This window comes from Ursus maritimus, unplaced genomic scaffold (genome assembly GCF_017311325.1).
Source record: "Ursus maritimus isolate PB19 unplaced genomic scaffold, ASM1731132v1 scaffold_7, whole genome shotgun sequence".
NCBI classification, from domain to species: Eukaryota; Metazoa; Chordata; class Mammalia; order Carnivora; family Ursidae; genus Ursus; species Ursus maritimus.
In genome coordinates this window covers 39887899-39906069 of record NW_024426885.1, presented here as the reverse complement: position 1 = coordinate 39906069, position 18171 = coordinate 39887899, and the positions used below count along the sequence as shown (strand labels likewise).

The following is an 18171-nucleotide window of genomic DNA, read 5'->3' as shown; positions in this document are numbered from 1 at the left end:
CTGTGTTAGGTTGAGTCCCTCTTTCCTGTGGGCAGAGAGACAGATCGCTAGGGATAGGGGACAACCTGGAGGCAGAAAGATGTCTGTGAAGCTCAGAGCAGCAGCTCCACTGCACATGTGGCACAGTTGATGGAGAGAGATGCAGACAGCAGGAGTGGGGTCTTACAGGGACCCCATGACTGGGGGAGTTCCCTGACGACATCAGAAGATCCACTCAATATCATTCACTCAGGTGACATGTACCAAAGTAACGATTGCAGACCTGCGGTGGGGCCCTTCCTCTGTCTCCACAGCAACCATGCAAAGTGTCATTCTTATCTTTAGAATAAGAGAATTGAGGCTCAGAGAAGTCAAATGACTTTCCCAAGGTAACACAGACAACACAGCACAGCCAAAGCAAACCTAGGTATGTCCGATACCAAAGCTTAGGATCTTTGTGCTCTACTATGCTGCCTTTCTTTTCTCTTTCTACTGTTGCCTTTGCTGTAGCAGTAGGCAACGCTTATCCTGGGGGGCACATTGCCAGCCCCCTGACTCCAAGGAGAAGGTGGCGTTCTGGAATCCTAGCATTTCCAGGGTGAAATACACCTGGAACAGAAATTAAAGCTGCTTGTCCCTCATGTCCCCCAAAAAGTGTGCTGTTGGCTTTGGAATCTGTTGTCCCTCAGCCACACTACTCCCCCAGGACCCCCATAGTGTGAGCTTCTGGCCACAATGAATGTGTCAAGAAAGTAAAGATACAGATTTTTCATCCAGCGTGGCCGGGAAATGTCAGCCCACTGCATTCCCAGGTGCTCACCAGAGACTCGGGGCCCTCTTCTGCCGTGGGGGCCTGCTGGCTGTGTAGGGGTCCTGCGAGGCTGTATGCAGACCACCAGAAGTTTGATTTTCACTGTGTGGGCTCGCTGTAAAATCTAACCCCTGTAAGACGCACGTCCGATCTTCCCAGACAACAGGCCATCCCCATGTGTCAATCACATGATGCTCTCCACCCCCTCGCCATCCGACACAGACATGCTCAGCCCTTAGAGCACATCATACCCTCTGCTTCGCAAAGCCACATCCCTTTGCCATTTCATTCAGTCCTCACTACTCTCCTGTGAAGTGAGAATATTCCTCCTACCCCAAGATAAGGATGCCGTGGGGTGGAGTGAGGCATGAAGTAGTTTATCCAAGCTCACACAGCTCACCTTATTCCACGGTTTCTGGGTGAACGTTCTTTCCGTGATAATAGAGCTGCCGCAGAGTGTCAGGTTCACTCCACGTGGCAGTTATCTGGTAAATCTGATCAGCGCAGCTCTAAGTATCTTCCTGGGCTATTATGCATGTGTAGCTCTGTCTGCCCCTAATATTATTTACTTCTCCATCCTGAGCCCCAGTGCGGCTGTGCACATGTGCTTCCTGGGAAGCCGTTATCTGTCAAACTGCCTCCTTCCCCTGGTGGATAATAAGAATTCAACTTTTATTTGGAGCAAAAGTTCCCAGGGGGTCACATGGCCCAATAACAAAAGATTCTGATTTCTTATTGGTTTAATAGCATCTATTTTGTAATTCTGAACGTACTCTGTTTTAATTGGATTTGTTAAAGGAACAAAAGGGAATAGGTGCCTTACAATTAAAATAAAATATTAAGATTATTAGTTTAACAGACTAGAAACGCCTTGTTCATCAACGAACGCATTCAAAACACACAAACCAACCTCCACACACAGGAAAGCAGAAGGACCAGTCAGTCCTGGTACCTGGAAACCTCAAGAGATGAGCGTTAATTCAATTTCAACCAACGTGGTTTAAATACTGCTACTGCCAGATAGATGTTATTGCATTTTCTCCCCACAGCCTTGGCCTTTCCTACAGATAAGGCAATGGGCCCCGAAAAGTGGCCTGGAAGGGTGAAAAGTACAGGGGCTTGAGACCCACCTGGGTTGCCACCTGCCTCCCCCTCTACCATCTGGGGGACCCTGGACGGTCCCCTGAGCCTCACTGAGCTTCAGCTCCCACTTCTGTGAACAGATCATAGAGTGGCTGCTTCTGAAGGTGGGGTGGGGGTGAGCGAGCCCTGGGGGCCTGCCTTGTGCCTTTGTGTGTTGGGGGAGAGGGGAAATAGTGGCATGATCAGGACAGCGTAACTGGTCAACAGTGGAGCCAGGACTCCACGGTTCCCACGAAGTAGAAATCTGATTCAGGCTCCACAGCCCCGCCTCCCTACTGCGGCATTTCTGCCTCGCCAGGGGCACACTTTGGATTACTTAATCCTGCAGAACGAGCAGACATAGCTCCTTGAGGCACAGGCCCCCAAGATTGCAGAGACGGGGGCCGTGCCCTGCGGGTGTGCGTTTCTTCTGTACCCCACCTGGCCCCGGGGAGAACTTGCTGAGGGGCGAACACGACAGGGACTCCTGTGTACCCTGGAGGCATACACTGGCGGGTACCCTGATATGGTGCCTTCATCTGCTGTAGGAAGGCCCCCAGCTCCGAGGGGGCTATAAATCCTCCCGCCGTGAAGCTGTGAGATACTGTGAAGGGGAGCCCTGAAGATCGACCTTAAGGGAACAGTTGAACTTCCCATGGCCCTTTTGGATTTATTCATTCATTAACAATAGGTCCCTGATAAGCGCCATGGATGGGTGTGGTTTTATACAGCAAGCAACATGAAGAAGGAGAGGAACAAAAGCAAAGAAGTAAAAGATGCCAGGTGGCAAGGAGTGCAAGGGGGAGAAAGAGTCAGGACACAAGAAACAGAGATGGGGTGGGCAGTAGGGTGGCGTACGTTTCTGGAGAGGGTGACCAGGAAGGGCCTCCTTGAGAAGAAGACATCCGGGCAGAGACTGAAGGAAGCAAGGATCCAGGGAGATGGGGAGGGGCTTCTGGATAGAAGAAGAATCAGATGGAAAGGCCCTATGGCAGAGGGGAGGGGAGGAATAAGCACAGGGGAGAAGGAGGGGGGGTAGATGGAAGGAAGGAAAGAGAGAAGGAGGGTGGTGGAAGGCAGGGAGAGAAGAAAGGGAGGCAGGCAGGCCAGAGGCACAATTAAAAACAAAATAAGCAAAAAAGAATGAGAACAGACAGACTCTGGCTTATTTTCCAAATAATACTGTGGTTGAAAAAAATCCCCAGGGCATGTCAAACCAGAGAGAGAAAGGCAGGCCCTACACTTCCCCCAAGGCCATCCCAGACAAGCCTGTGTCCTCTCCTCTCTAATTTCTATCTGAGACAGGAGGAAACCTAGACTCCCGGCTGGCATCAGCCATAATGTGGTGCTGGGCTGTTTACCTCCCTGTGAAGTGTGTGCCCTCAGATAGGGTCTCAGGTCCACCAGGAAGCTACCATGTGCAGGACCCCTTACATGCAGCCCACTGAGTGGGAGCCCTGGGGGGCTGTGGATGTAAACCAGACATGGCAGGGAAGTTGACCAGGCTGGATGAGAACTGTGTCTGCCATGGGTTCCCTGGGGGCCATGGCCAAGCCACTCACCTCTTCTCTGTCTACACTCCATACCTTGGTGATCTCACCTAGTCTCATTGTTTTAAATACACGAATGACTCCCCAACTTTTGTTTCTTGTCTAGATCTCGCCCACCCATCCCAGACTTATGTATCCTTCTGCCTATTTAACATTTCTACTTGTACTATGTAAAGACATCAAAATATATTGTGTCCAAACCCGAGCTCCCTGTCCACCCGCTGCACCTACAGCCTCCTCCGGCCAGGCCAACAGCAACAGCATCTCGTGTGTCAGGCCCCAAACTGTGGCATCACACTCAACACCCCTTTTCCTCTTAGGTTCCATGTTCAGTCTGTCAGGAAATCCTGCTCGCTCTGGGCTCAAAGTAGATCCAGCCAGAATCCTACCATTGCCCACCACGTGCCCAGGCACCACCCTGGGCTGAGTCACTGCCCTTTGCCACTGGGCCTTTGCGGTAGCCTCTTATCTTGTTTTCCTGCACCTGTCTTTGCCCCATGCAGTCTGTTCTCGACACAGCAGCCAGGGGATTTCTGTTACCACAGCAAGTCCCACCATGTTACTTCTTGGCGCACAGCCCTGCAGTGACTCCTGTTTCACCCAAGAAAGGGCTGGACACCTTCCAGTGGCCCCATGGCCTGACCCACCACCACCTCTCTGAGGGGCTCCCCACCGCTCGCCCCCACACTCACTCCACATCTACCACCCAGCCCAGCCATTCCTCTAATCTGCCCCCACAAACTCCTCTTTATGGCCTTTGCTCCAGCTGTTTCATTCTTCTGGAAGGTTCTTCTCTCAGATATTTACTTGACTGACCTGTTCATCTTCTTCAAGGTTTTGGGTAAAATTTACTTTCTCAAGTCAGCCTGCCCTGATCCCCCAATTAATGATGCAAACTGAACCCCAAAATGTCTTGATCCTCCTTGCTCTGCTGTACCTTCTTCCATAACACTTACCACCTAAATACTATTTTATAATAGGCTTACTTGTTGTGCTTATTTGTATTGTCTGTCCCTTGTTTTCCTCCCCTAACAGACTCTAAACTCCCAGTGCCTGGCATGCAGGAGGCCCTCAGTCAATCTTGGTACCAAAGTCATTCCAGTTCCCATGACCTCAGACAGGGGTCAGCTTCATCCCAGATTCCACAGCTTGCAACCGCCGCTGCAGAATCCCTCTCGGCCCACTGTTTTCCCACCTACTTTGAAAAGCCTTCTGGAACATGCAGACTATTTTTTAAGGGAGAGGTCTATGGGGAAAAGTCATCACTTTGACACCACATATTTATTAGTCACCGAGTGTGTACCCAGCCCTGGGTGGGACACCCTTGAGGACAGGAAGATTCGTCCAAATAGATGCATGCAACGGCGTGGAGAACTTTTTGGCTGTGAGATTAAGTGTGCAGGGCAGCTGGAAAGCGGGTTAGCAGTACAACAAATGAAGTTTTAATTGAGTTAGTCCAAAGGGAAAGAAAAGCTTCCAAAAGTAGGGATGAACAAATGCAAAAGTAGCGCGATGAGATCAAGCAAGAGGTCTGAGGAGATGGGGCTGACTGTCAGGATGAGACCTCCCCCCTACCCCCCAACCCAGTCACCAGGAGGCACAGATGTCACTTCTAAGAACCTCTTTTCAAGAAATAAGAACAAAACATTTTGTATAAATATGTTTATGGCAGTGCCATCCATTTAAAATAATAAAAACAAATGGACATCATCCATATATCTAACAATGGACAATTGACAACTTACTGTCCAGTCACAGCATGGAATGAATATTCAACAGCAGCTAAAACAAAACTAAAACATCATTTTCCAAGAAATGCTGAAAGGAAACATTTTGAGATAAAATGTTATGAAGAAAACATCTGCACCCATATGACCCCCATGCTCTCGTGAGCGTGCACACACACTTTAAGGAAAAAGATGGAAGAATGTCAAAATATTAGCAGGAATGCCTTCTGGAAATTATGGTGTCAGGTTATTTTTACTTTCTTTCTTAAATGTCTGTGTAGTTTCCAAATTCTCTGCAATAGATATAAAATCAATGTCTAATCAGGAAAGAAAGTTACAAACACATTTCACGTGCACACACACGCACACACACGCGCACACACACACACACACCCCTACTTCCTTTCCAGTTGCATGAATTCTGTAAAGCCACTCAAGTCACTCTGTTTAAAATAGGTGTGTGTGTGTGTGTGTGTGTGTGTGTGTGTGTGTGTAAAAAAGAGATTTTAAAATACTGAGCTATTGAGCATATTTGAGTCAAAGAGGGCAATCTAAGAAAATATTCCCTGGACAAAGACGAGAAGGGACCACATGTATAGAGGGCCACGGCTTTGGATGTGGACCAGTGGGGCTCACATCCTGACTTCCTATTTCCTGCTAATGTATCACCAGCCTCGGTTTCCTTGGGTAAAGTGGGGTGATGAGAGGGTTGCATAGGAGAGAAAGGTCAGGGTGTGACAGGTGTTAGTGAATGGGAGCTTTGGTGACAGGATGGCAGCCGTGGTGCTGGTTGTTAGATGAGAACCCCGATTTGCCCGGCTGCAGTGGCAGATGGAGGTTGGGGAGCACCCGAGAAGCGACCCACCAACTGCAGACAATGCAAATTAAGCCGAAGTGGAGGGCTGGGTTTTTGAGGCAGCCCCTTGCTTGGCCATGCTGAGAGGGCGGTGGAGGGGTGGGGGTGGGGTGGGAGGCAGCCATTCTTGTTCCCTCCAGAGACGTTCCCTGAGAGCCAGCCAGCCCTCCATCACACTGAAAACCCTGATCAACCACAGACGACTGATACACAAACCGCGTGGCCTTTTATGTGTTGGTGACCCAAACTAGGCTGCAATGTAGGGGAGGATATTTGTGTAAACGGTGGCTAACTTTTCTCCATCCAGAGAGGAAGGCCGCTGGAAGGGACCAAGGGCTGATTTTTAAAGGGACACTAAGGGTGGTTAAAAAGGTGGTTTGGGGCTCGTTGCTTGTATGTAAAGCACCTGTCTTTCGAAAATGCTGTGACTTCTAATCTTCATTTTTTTTCTGTAGAACTATTTCCTAAATGCAGATTTAGGAAAATTCAGATTTCCTATGCCTCCTCGAGTCTTTAGCGGGCTTACTTGAAGTTATTACTGAAGGATTCAGCCCTATCACCAGTAAGAGAGACCCCTTTTCTGACTCTGGGCAGCTAGATATAACTTGCTGGCCATGATAGGAGAGATGGCAACAAAGACAGCCAGCAGCACCTTGTTTAGGCTGCAGCAGCTCTTCTCCGTAGTGACCACGTGTTAGCTATTTCGTCCACTCCCTTCTTGATGTGTATAAAAGTACTTAAAAGAAGGCGGGCACTCGGGCAGCAGGGAACGCAGGGGCTTTGAGGCCAGTAGAACTGGGCTCCACCCCTCCTTTACAGCCAGCCAGATTTTAATCCTGAGATCAGTTTGCTGATCTGCAAAATGGGTCAGAAAAATGCAGCTTGTTACGAAGAGTAAATGCCGGGATGACTATACATTGAGTGGTCAGTGCGTAGGGGGCGCTCAGTGAGTGGTTATCTGGCTCCCGTGGTCAGTGCCTTTATGATCGTAAATCCACCGAACAGCACCGTAGTGATCTCTTCCCTGCAGTGAGTAGCCCTGGGACACTCCCCACTGGTCCTTGACACCAGATGTAAGACGTGAGGAACAATCTGCTGGTTCCCAAGGACAAAACTCTTTGCAACCTTTTAAACACAAATTATTAATGATGATATTAATAACAAAAGAAAAAACATAGTAGCAATGAGAAGGTATAATGAAAAGGTGTGATTATACCTTTGTGCACTCTTAACCTCTAGAGCTTGCTACAGCCCAAGCTACTCACTTGCTCATTCATTCATTCAACAATTTGTATTTGCGTCATTCTATAGGTCAGGGTCAGCTTGGAAGAGATGCGGTGAACAGGATAGACATTGCTGTATTTCTCAGGAAGCTCCTATTTTAGAAGCAAATCAATAAAAACAGAAAGACCCAAGATCATTTCAGTTGGTGTAGACGCTCTGCAAAAAATCAAACCTGGTGGATGCCAAAGGGAATGCCGAGGGTCAGGGAGAGAATATTGGGGCGGGGGTGGCCTAATGTAGACGGAGAAGGTCGGGGAAGTCCTCTCCGAGGTGACATTTGAGCTGACACTAGGATAAGGGCACGCGGGAGGATTTGGGGAAGAACACCCCCGGGAGGGTGCCCCAAATGCAAAGTCCTACCAGTGGGGAGGAGCTCGCGGTGTTCAAGAGAAAGGAGAGGCCTTGGGCACTGGAGCAGGGCCACCAAGGAGAGGGTGGGAGATGAGGACAAAGAGCTGGGGAGGGCCTGCATGAGGGGGGACAGCATCACCCCGGCTACTGGGAAGTCTCCAGAGGTAAATGAAGACAGCCCCTTGCAGGCAGAAGAAGAAGAGGGTGTACAGCAAGGGGGTGGGGAGGAGAAGGATGGCGCGTATTTACCGTATGTGGTAGAAGCAGAATCAGTGGAAGGGTCAGCTGGGTTGCAGGTGTGGGTCAACGAGAAAATGCAGGCTGAAGTTCTAGCGGGCCTGGCGTTTTCTAGACACGTTCCCTCTTTTGTGCTGAGGGCTAATTTATGTCCGAGTGCATTACGTGTGTTATCTCATTGGATCCATTCGCCCTCCTTTAACCCATAAGCACTGAGCCTTCAGAGCGTGTCCCCTGTCCAAGTCACACGCCGGTCAGACAGAGAGCCAGTATCTGCTCGGTCTTCTTGTCTGTGGGCTGAACTGCCATTCGGCTTTTCCAATGGCTTTTCCATTTTGGATTTTACAACGTCCAGGCATAAATCTGGCCCTCTGGGCTGACAAGGAAGCTCCTGACTCATGTTTTCCAGACATAGGCTCAATGGACCTAGATTCTGTGGCACTCTCATTCTAGACCAGGCCAAGCCCCATCCTGAAGACTCACCCGTCACGGCGCAGATAACGTGTGTGTTATCGGACCTAGCTCTGGGGGCTGAGATGGGATCTACGATGAGAGACAGGGAGGAAAGTGGAAGTTGGCAATGAATCGGATTGGCAGTGGATGGAAAGCCTGGTGATGGATCGTGTGGTAGGGGAGCCCACCATGCCTGTTTAGAGGGGCACATGTTTCTGTGCACACCTTCTGTTCTAGGGATCCCAGGGACCAGGAAACATCACCCAGTCTGACTTTCCCATCACCCAGGTGATGGCTGGAGGGAGAGAGCATGAAGTCACCCTCACCTCTCGACAGCAAGAGTAGGAGACCCTAGGATCCCCAAGAGGACATTGGAGCCACCAAGCACTAGGCCCTAAAAAATCAGTCCTTAGACAACTGTGGGGTCAGGTGCTCTGCAGAGTGGGCGGTGGCTCTCTCAGTACTTCCCTGTCCCCTCCAAGCTCAGGCTCAGGCTCAGGCCCAAAGGCGTATGAGTCATGGACCAGTCGCAGCTTTGTCTCTCCCTAGATATGTGACTTTGTACCCATTTCCTAACCTTTCTGACTCCCCGTCTCATCCCGCAGGAGCTGGCGTTCAGTACTTGGTTCACAAAACATATCACCTACGGTTCATAAGTGTATTGAGAGCCTACTATGTGCCAGACCCTTTGCAAGGCAATGACACTGCATAGTTGTTAACACATTTGAATTCAGTTCCTGCTTTCAGATTGTGTGTATAGATTATATTGACCACCTACTATGGGCCAGACATTTTACAGACATTATACGGAATTCTTAAAACCACCTAATGTATTGATTTTCATCTCCACTGGACAGATATGGCAACTAAGGCTCAGAGAGGCCAAGTAGCTTGTCCGAAGTCACAAAGACTGGAAGTAGAAGCACTTACCTTTTCCCATTATACTTGTCATGGAAATAGGGACATAAGGCATGTGTTCTAGTGTGTTCCTTGAAGAGTCCTTGCAAGACCCGGCCCAGCCTAGGACTACTTGTTAATGGGTCCCAGCATTCAGGATAACTTGTAGCAAGGGTTTTCCTCCAGACTTCTCTCTCAAAAGATAGATTGTGACCCCAAACCCCACCACAGTCAGCAGTCATTAGACTCCAGCCTCCTGAGTGAAGAAGAGTACCCGTTCTGCACTTTCTTTGAGGGGTCACTGGTGGGGTTAAGAAGCAGTTCAAACTCTAGTCTCCCCCTGCTTGTGGAACAGCAAAATGCTCCGGATGCAGACTTTGGAAAGAGACCCAATCGTGACCCCAAAATTCCCCAGACTCACACACCGTCCTTCCCAAGCTGGCCCATGGCCCCAGGCACCCGAGAAAGGCCAGCTGGGTCCCCAGCTAGGGCCCCTGCTAGCTGCCCTTCCTGCCTGGGGCTCAAGGCCAGCTCCCTCCTCTCCTAAATAATGAATCAGCTCCTGTCTGGGGTTTGTAAATAAAGCACGCCAAGAGAACCAGCATTTCCAAAGTTGCTTACTCAACGGAGGGGAGCAAAAAGCAGAGTTTGTTTGTCAGAGTTCGAGTAAATTGATAAACACAGGGCCACCACCAGAGAAAAACTTACCCCGATTCCTGCCAGTTCCTCCTCCTCAACTGTGAAACTTTGTCACCAGGCAACAAGAGACTGGGGACCTGGGAGTTAATTAGCATAATCTTGACGCCAGCCTGCAAGGTGAGAGAACACAATAGCTGAAAAGGTCTCCAGGACACCACAGGCCAGGCGCAGCTAGCTGCCCACGCAGAGGGACGCCCAGGCCCCGGCTCCTCCGGCTTCTTGTCACGGGTGGGGGGAATGGGGGGTGGGGGAGTGGGGGTGGTTTCCTCCCAGCCACCCCCCGCAGCGCAGTGGACACTTCGCCACCAGGCAGCGCCCGCTTGCCATGGCCACGCCGGAAGTGGACATTGCTAACAGGGAAAAACAGCCATGCCTGCCCCTTTTAAGGGACAAATACTTTACTTTTATAGAAAGCATTGAGTGAGTCCCACGAAACATCACTCGACTTGTTTATCCAAATAGCTTTTTCAGTTCTTTGATCTGTGAGTTATCTTTTATCTGTTCATTTGAATTTAATTATTTCTTGCAGATTTCTCTTTGTGCCCTTTTTAGACTATGAAGTCAGAATAACCATAATGCTCGTAAAAACCATACAAATATATAGTCATTTTTTTCCTCACTGAATATTATGTCAAATGCTGATGTGTAATTTCTAAAATCTACCTTTTGATTGAATGTGTAACAATCTGGTGGACTGTGCTTTCCTGCTGTTTCCAATTTGGTGCCATTGTGAATAGGGTTGCAATGAATATATTTGTACATTTATAATCTTTTTGTTCAGTTTTTTTTCTTTAAATTAAATTCCCAGAAATTGAGAGCAGCAAAAAGTTACATATGAAAACTATTATGCAAATAATAAAAACATTGTAGAAAAATTTGAAAATGCATACAAAGAAATAAAGAAATAAATATACTCTAAATTGCACTACCCAAATAAAGTTAGGAAATAAATAAGTTAATTAGCAAATAAATAATTTGAACTACAAAATAAATCTAAGCATTACACATTTTGAAAAGTACAAAAAAGCAAAAGGAAATAGTTTAAATTAAAAAATAAAAATATGGTTAACCACAAAAACTTTAAATACATGGATGCCACCACTGTTTTGTTTAATGCAAAGCTAAAAGAAAACATCATTTAATTTAAACAATAAATGGATTTAAAATAATTATCAAATTCAGATGAGTAGAAAATTAAAAATTACCCGAAGTCCTATGACCCAGTGCATAAAAGTACATAATTTAAATTAGAAAATAAATAATGTGAAAATCATAAAACACAGATAAGCAAAAATAAAATCAGTATTTTATGGAAGAAAACACACAAGAAGATCAATACATTTTAAAATGCAGATATGTAAAACCTCATGAGAATTATAGCCGCTCAATTTCAGCATCTGGAGGTAACGTCCTGTTCTATACCCTTCCAGACTTTAAACACCTCTTCATGTTTATCTCACGGATGTGCAGTAATAACTTGGCAACTTTGCTCATGCTCATTGTTTAACTCCAGAGGTACACAAATTACTAATTTGTCAGGTAACTGCCTTCTAAGTCAGCCAGAACTAAGGCTTTTGCTGTTGTTGCTTTTTGTTTACTTTTGTTTTCTTTTCCTGGTCAGAGGGCAGAGCTTGTCTTGCGGGTCAGGGCCCAGGGTCAAGGTTTAGTCCGGGCAGGTGCTTTGCACAGCCCAGTGTGTCAGAGGTTCACAGATCCCTGCTCTGCGAGGGCTTGGGGTGGCTCCAGCAAGCCGCCCTGAACTCCCTGGGGCTGCACACCACTCCCTCACCCCACCCACCCACTTCCTCATCTGTAAGTGAAGTAATGGCTGCTTCATTGGGTCGCTGTGGAAGTCAGACAAAAGTCTTTGCAATCCTTAACGCATGATGATAATAATAATTATTATTATTATATATAATAATAATAATTATTATTATTATATATAATAATAATAATTATTATTATTATATATAATAATAATAATTATTATTATTATATATAATAATAATAATTATTATTATTATATATAATAATAATAATTATTATTATTATATATAATAATAATAATTATTATTATTATATATAATAATAATAATTATTATTATTATATATAATAATAATAATTATTATTATTATATATAATAATAATAATTATTATTATTATATATAATAATAATAATTATTATTATTATATATAATAATAATAATTATTATTATTATATATAATAATAATAATTATTATTATTATATATAATAATAATAATTATTATTATTATATATAATAATAATAATTATTATTATTATATATAATAATAATAATTATTATTATTATATATAATAATAATAATTATTATTATTATATATAATAATAATAATTATTATTATTATATATAATAATAATAATTATTATTATTATATATAATAATAATAATTATTATTATTATATATAATAATAATAATTATTATTATTATTTTTAGGGTCTATGAGTGAAGGGGGTGGGAGATACAGGCTTCCAGTTACGGAATGACTAAGTCACAGGAATAAAAGGCACAGCCTAGGGAATACCGTCAGGGATACTGGTCTAGCGCTGTGTGGGGACAGACAGTAGCTACACTTGTGGTGAGCACAACATAATGTCTAGAGATGTTGAGTCACCGTGTTGTACACCTGAAACTAATGAAACATTGTGTGTCAACTGGACTCAAATAAAAATAGATATATATAAATTTTTAAAGAAGAAAAAAATCCGTGTAGGCGTATACACATAAATTCTCAGATCAAATGAAATAAGACAGAAGTGGAAGTGGAAAAATAAAACAAACACATAAAAACAAACAAAACGTTAGAGACTGAGTCACCTTTGGTTCGGTGTCTCGGCACTGCTGGTGACGGCGTCCTTTGCTGGTAGTGAGGGAACGATGGATCTTCCTCGGAGCTCATAGCCGATGAAATGAGAAATGGGACGGTGACATGGCTCTATCTTCTGCACACCATTCCACATGCAGGCAGTGTCACAAAAGACCACCGGTAAAATTCTAGAACCCTCTCTGAAATGGAAAATGACCGAGGCTGTCTCTCATTTCCTGAGCTATAATAGGTACATTTTCTTCCCTTGTTTCCTGCTCCCGTCAGATTTACAAAATCAAGTAGCAAGACTAGCAAGCTTGGCCGTACTAACTCTACGTCCTTGTAGCTCGACCTCCCCAGGAAGGCTCAGCACCGTCCTTTCCAAGGTGGTGACCCCTACTGTCTCCAGCCTGGGCTCTGCCCATGTTTGTAGCCTTCGAGGCAGCCTGCCTTCCAGAACAGGGACAGGTGGCAGGCTCACAGACTGAGCAAGAGAACCAAATCTTCATTTGAGCCTTTGCAACCGAAAGCAATAAACTTGACCATGTTTTGCTTCTGTTCATTGTTACTGTTGTTTGCCTGGATAAAATGGACGTTATGGATGATTTCTCTACTGGGGATGGTGGGGGGGGACAGGTGAAGCCAGGCCTGGGAGCTGCATTTTGTCTGTAAGAAACCTCCCAAGGAAAGAATTGAAGAAGAGGGATGGGAAGCCTGAGACAGAGTATAGGCTGGCAGAGCTGTGGTGGGAAGGTGAAGGGGCACTTCCCCTGCTAGGGCACTTGGGCGGCCAGGCCTTGTCTGGAAGGATCCTAGTGCAGTGCACATGAGTGGAACGTGCAATGCATGTGGGGTGGGATCTGTGGGCACCTGAACGGGACCGAAGAGCAGGGAATGGCTGGAAGGAGGAGACATGATATGGTTGGGTTTGGCAGAACATCTCGAACAAAGGTCTTAAGAGCAGAAGGAGAGTCTCACAGAAACAGAGAGGGGAAGAAAACAGAGCTGGAAAAGGAACCAAGGGATACCTCCGAGGCCAAGGAACTGGGCTCTACAAATCCCGTGCTGAGCAGAAAGGGCATTTGACATGGAGAAAACCCCTCCCCACGCCCTTCCCTGCATGACAGCTTGTTGCCTTTCTAAACTCCTTCCCACCACATTGGTCAAAAACAGTATTTCTTTGGTTCAGTTTGTATTTCTTAATTATATGTGTAGAAACATAAACCAGTACAGCCTTTTAAGAGGACAGTTTGGCAGTATGTAGCAAACTGGAAAATGCTCGTACTTTTTATCCCAGTAGAACCGCTGCCAGAAATTTCTCTCCTGGGTACACTCACCAAGCGCCCAGAGATTTATGTCTGAAGCTGGTCACAGAAAGGTCATTTGTGAGGACCAAACCCACCCCAGGGGCAGTCTGGACCCATGTGTACAGTGGGGTCCTGGGGCTGTAGAAACAAATGTCCTAGAGCAACGCAAACAGACTCCACCCAGCTGTGAAGCCAGTGAAAAGCACAGATGGGAGTATCCCAGGTATCGTCAGTTAAAAAAACAACACCCACGACAGAAGCATATAGACAGGCATGGGGTAAAACTATTCCGGAAACCGTTAACCATGGCTCCTTCTTGAGTGGGAGCTGCAGTTCAGAGACTTACATTTTGTGGCCTTCTACATTTTTTAAACTACGTACATGAATTATAGTCACATGTCAGTATATTATAATCACACATATTACATGTACATGGGTAAAGCAGGCTGAGGCGTGGCTGTGGGAAATCCAGCGTGGGGTTGTGAGGCTTGAGCCTGCTTCTGCATGGCCCTGGGACTTCCCACAGACCACACGTAAGGCAGCAGTAGAATGTGCCAGCATCACAGCAGAGCGGAAGTGACTGCAAGAGCCTAACCTTCAGTAGGGTAGTGTGGGGGCAGGCAGAGCTTGGATAATAATTTTGTTACCCTGCTGGGAGAGGGGCTGTATGCCCTGGGGAGTCTGTGGCTTTCCTGGATGCCCTGGTCCCACAGAACCCCAGAAATTTCCACCTCTCCCCTCATTCATGCCTTGAGATATTTGGTCACCATCATTGTTTTCTGTCCCACAGGAGATACCCTGGCTCCGACAGGACCATGCTGCAGAGGTGGCAGGTATTGTGACCCCCATAGAGGACTCTCGGTCTGGGGAAACCCTCTAGGAAAGCACATCAGAAAATAGCTCAGGCCCCAGTGATGCAGAGACAAAGCATGTGGGTGACTCGGGAGGGATTGAATTTTTTAATTTACCAAAATGTCCCAAGTATTTCCCTAAAAAGATCTTAGTGATCGAAAGTGGTACTTGAGGCTTGGAGCCAGAGCTGGGTAGTGTGTGTGTGTGTGTGTGTGTGTGTACCTGTGTATGCACTTGCTCAGCCATGCAGATAGACGCATATGTATAAATAGACACAGTGTAGAGGGGCTCAAGGGTTCGCTTCGTGTTCTGAGAAGACGCACGGGACTCTCAGCTTGAATGGACGGACATGTAGCCTGTGATTCTCAGTGAAAGGCAGGGACCCCAAGAGGGCCAGTCCTAGAGATCACATGGCAACAAGAAATAAACTTGGTCACTCTTGTCCAAAATCCTTTCCCAGCGAGAGGGCCAAGCAAGAGGACAGCGTGCGGGTCCCCTGTAAGAGGTGACAGCTGTGCTAGACTGTTCATTCACCCCTTGGCCTTGCTGATTTTTCCCAAATACAGTCCTTGACTCCGCCTTGACTGTGCATTCTAAGATCATAAGAACGAGTGTTATCCCAATAGGCGGGGACAGAAAAGAAAGTCCCTAAATTCCCAGAGGGAGACAGATCGTTAAGCCTCTGGGTGAGGGCTCCTTTCTCTGTGACCGCAAGGTCCCCTCGGCTTACTTTTTAATCATAAAAAGGTCAACAGTAAGTTCACCCACAGCATTCGTGCTCTTATTTTAATCAACTTTTGAGTATCACACCACCAGCTAAACAAAAGAAGGCTTTATCCTTGGCTTTGGACTGCTGAGCTCTCTTTTTTTTTTTTTTTTTTTCTGGCCACCTTTGCTTCCTGAATATATTTGCTTCAGTTCACGCTGGAATTAGTGTGGCCTCCCTGCTTCGGCCTGGCTTGGGTGCAAGGTGCACGGGGAACAGTGGAGGTGTGTGCTGCCCACTTTCACTTACACAGCGACAGCTGCAAAGGGCTGAGAGATGGACCCCATGGCCCTTAGGAAGATGCCAGTCGTGTTTGGTTTATCTCCTCTTTGTCTCCTCTGGTAGAAAAGGGACATCAGCAATTTCGAGTATCTCATGCATCTCAACACGGCAGCTGGAAGGACCTACAATGACTACATGCAGTATCCGGTGTTTCCCTGGGTGCTGGCAGACTACACCTCACAGGTAGAGTATTCACGCGGACGCGGTTCAGATGTCCTGAGGCTTCCTGACCCTGAAGACCAGGGCGTACTAAAAGCGGCACACAGAGCCTCTGCTGCGAGATTCAGTCCCCCTGGGCCTGAGGGCTGCTCCAAGCTCCAAAGGAGACCTTTGGAGTCTGGCTGCTTGGGTTCCTGTTCAGATCGACCTGTGGGAAGGTGACCCCACCTGTGGGATGGTCAGCGTGATGAGGACAGTTGCTAACATGAGCCCCAGAGGGCTTCCTGGCTTCCTCACTACCACGAAGGCAACGGATACCCATCTGCTGAGACATGGCTGTGGACCAGTGCTGGTCCTTCAAGCGAAGGAGGCCATGGAATGTGTTCCTTGAATCAACATGCGTGGGGTTAGGCGTAGAGGAAAGGAGAAAGACAGAGAGAGACGCAGAGATCCAGAGAGAACAAACTACTCCCCCATAGCCTGACTTCAGCAATAGAGATGCTGGTATGTGGACTTCACTCAGGATCTGGACTGAGACGTGTTGGGACAGGGGAGGCTGACGGCAAGGCCAGATCATCCCCTCTTAGAGCTGTGCCCCTGGACCTCAGCAGGCAGGAGAGGGAGGAGGAAAGCTGACACAACTGGGCCGAGGTGACATTGCCGGGAATGGCCTGGCTATGAAGCACTGTCCCAGCCACGTAGGCTCTGGCCATCAAGGGGTGTGTTGGGGTGTGTATGTAAAGGACAAAAGGTGGCAAAGTCCTGGTTCAGACCAGCCCTTGCCAGTCCTGCCTACGGCTGCTTGAAGACTGACACCCAGGCTTTGGGAGAGGGAGCCTCAGTCTTTTCTGACCGTCCATTCCCAAATAAGACATTGAACACAAAACTTTTCTCCTCAGCAGCATATTGCCTTTATTTCCCTAAGGACCCATCTGAGGCTGAGGTATTTCAAAAACGAAACATGCAAACAGCAGCTGTAACTCACGTGTTGGAAAGTGGTGGTTTACCAGCCCCTTTTGTTTAGCCCAAAACGTTCATGACTTACCCATTTTTACGAATCAGGAGATTTCTCCTAAAAATCTGGATTTCCGATATCTTTTGGAGAATCAGGAGATCTAGCAGCTCAGAAGCCCCATGCTGTCCTGGCAAAATCAGCAGTGGCTGAGCACGGCTCTCCACGTGTGCCGTCAGTCACGGGGTCTGAGAAGGGCCTGCTTCGCTCTGCCCCCACCCCCGTTCTGCAGGTGTGAGATGGGGACTGGCCCTGTCTCCCCAGGGGCACTGCTGTGGTTCACGGCTAGTGAAAAGGAAGAGAAGTATAAAGAAACACTTTCTGTCAAACGTGCCAATCCCGGGGGATACACAGCTCCTCTGCTAACATGTACAGCGTCTCTGCTCAAAGCAAACATCTCTGAGGACACTTGGCCCTAAAAACTTCAGGTCTCCACTGCCTTGTATTATATTCCCCAGGACAGAGGAAGGGGTGACATTACATGCTGTCATTGCCCAGAAGGGAGCGGGCTCCAGAAAAAGGAGGCCGTTCCTCACATTTCCTCCCTGAACAGAACAGAGGACTTCTAACTTCCAGAAAGTTAGTTTGATTCCCGGCAAGGACTGTGAACTACTGAAGCATACAGCTCTCTCCGCGAGGGCTGGGGCCCAGCACCTCGTAGACAACAGGGCTTCTTTTCAAAGTCTCTTTTCAGTAACTGGTGGCAATGTTCTGATTTGGGTCAACTTGGAACAGGTTCAGTGTGAACTCAATCTTCCCCTCCTCTTACTTTCCTTCTCTCCCTTATTAAGTCTTTGTGGATCACTGGCTCTGGGGCCATAAAACCCCAGCACGCCTGCTAATCACCAGAGAGGGGCCAGACCAAACGACGATAAACCAATAAAGAGAACCATAAAACTAAAGAGCATGACTCCTGAAGTCTCGCTGGGGCACAAGAGGGTCTGAGGGGAGTTAACTCCAGCTACACATCTACCTTCTA

At 47.0% G+C, this 18171-nt stretch overlaps 2 protein-coding genes across 2 annotated transcripts in view; one reads left to right on the top strand and one right to left on the bottom strand.

The window, feature by feature from the left end:
• The window catches only part of LRRC18 (leucine rich repeat containing 18), a 30140-nt gene extending 11985 nt beyond the window's left edge, over positions 1-18155 (bottom strand). The window contains exons 1-3 of the mRNA XM_040624185.1: positions 17226-18155; positions 12826-13014; positions 9976-10076 (exon numbers count right to left, since the gene is read on the bottom strand). The gene's annotated coding sequence lies outside the window, so the exon portion shown is untranslated. The remainder of the gene's footprint in view (positions 1-9975; positions 10077-12825; positions 13015-17225) is intronic.
• The window catches only part of WDFY4 (WDFY family member 4), a 282866-nt gene that overhangs the window by 227614 nt on the left and 37081 nt on the right, over positions 1-18171 (top strand). Inside the window, exons 48-49 of the mRNA XM_040624184.1 lie at positions 14912-14954; positions 16085-16204. Coding sequence (XP_040480118.1) covers positions 14912-14954; positions 16085-16204 — 163 coding nt within the window. The remainder of the gene's footprint in view (positions 1-14911; positions 14955-16084; positions 16205-18171) is intronic.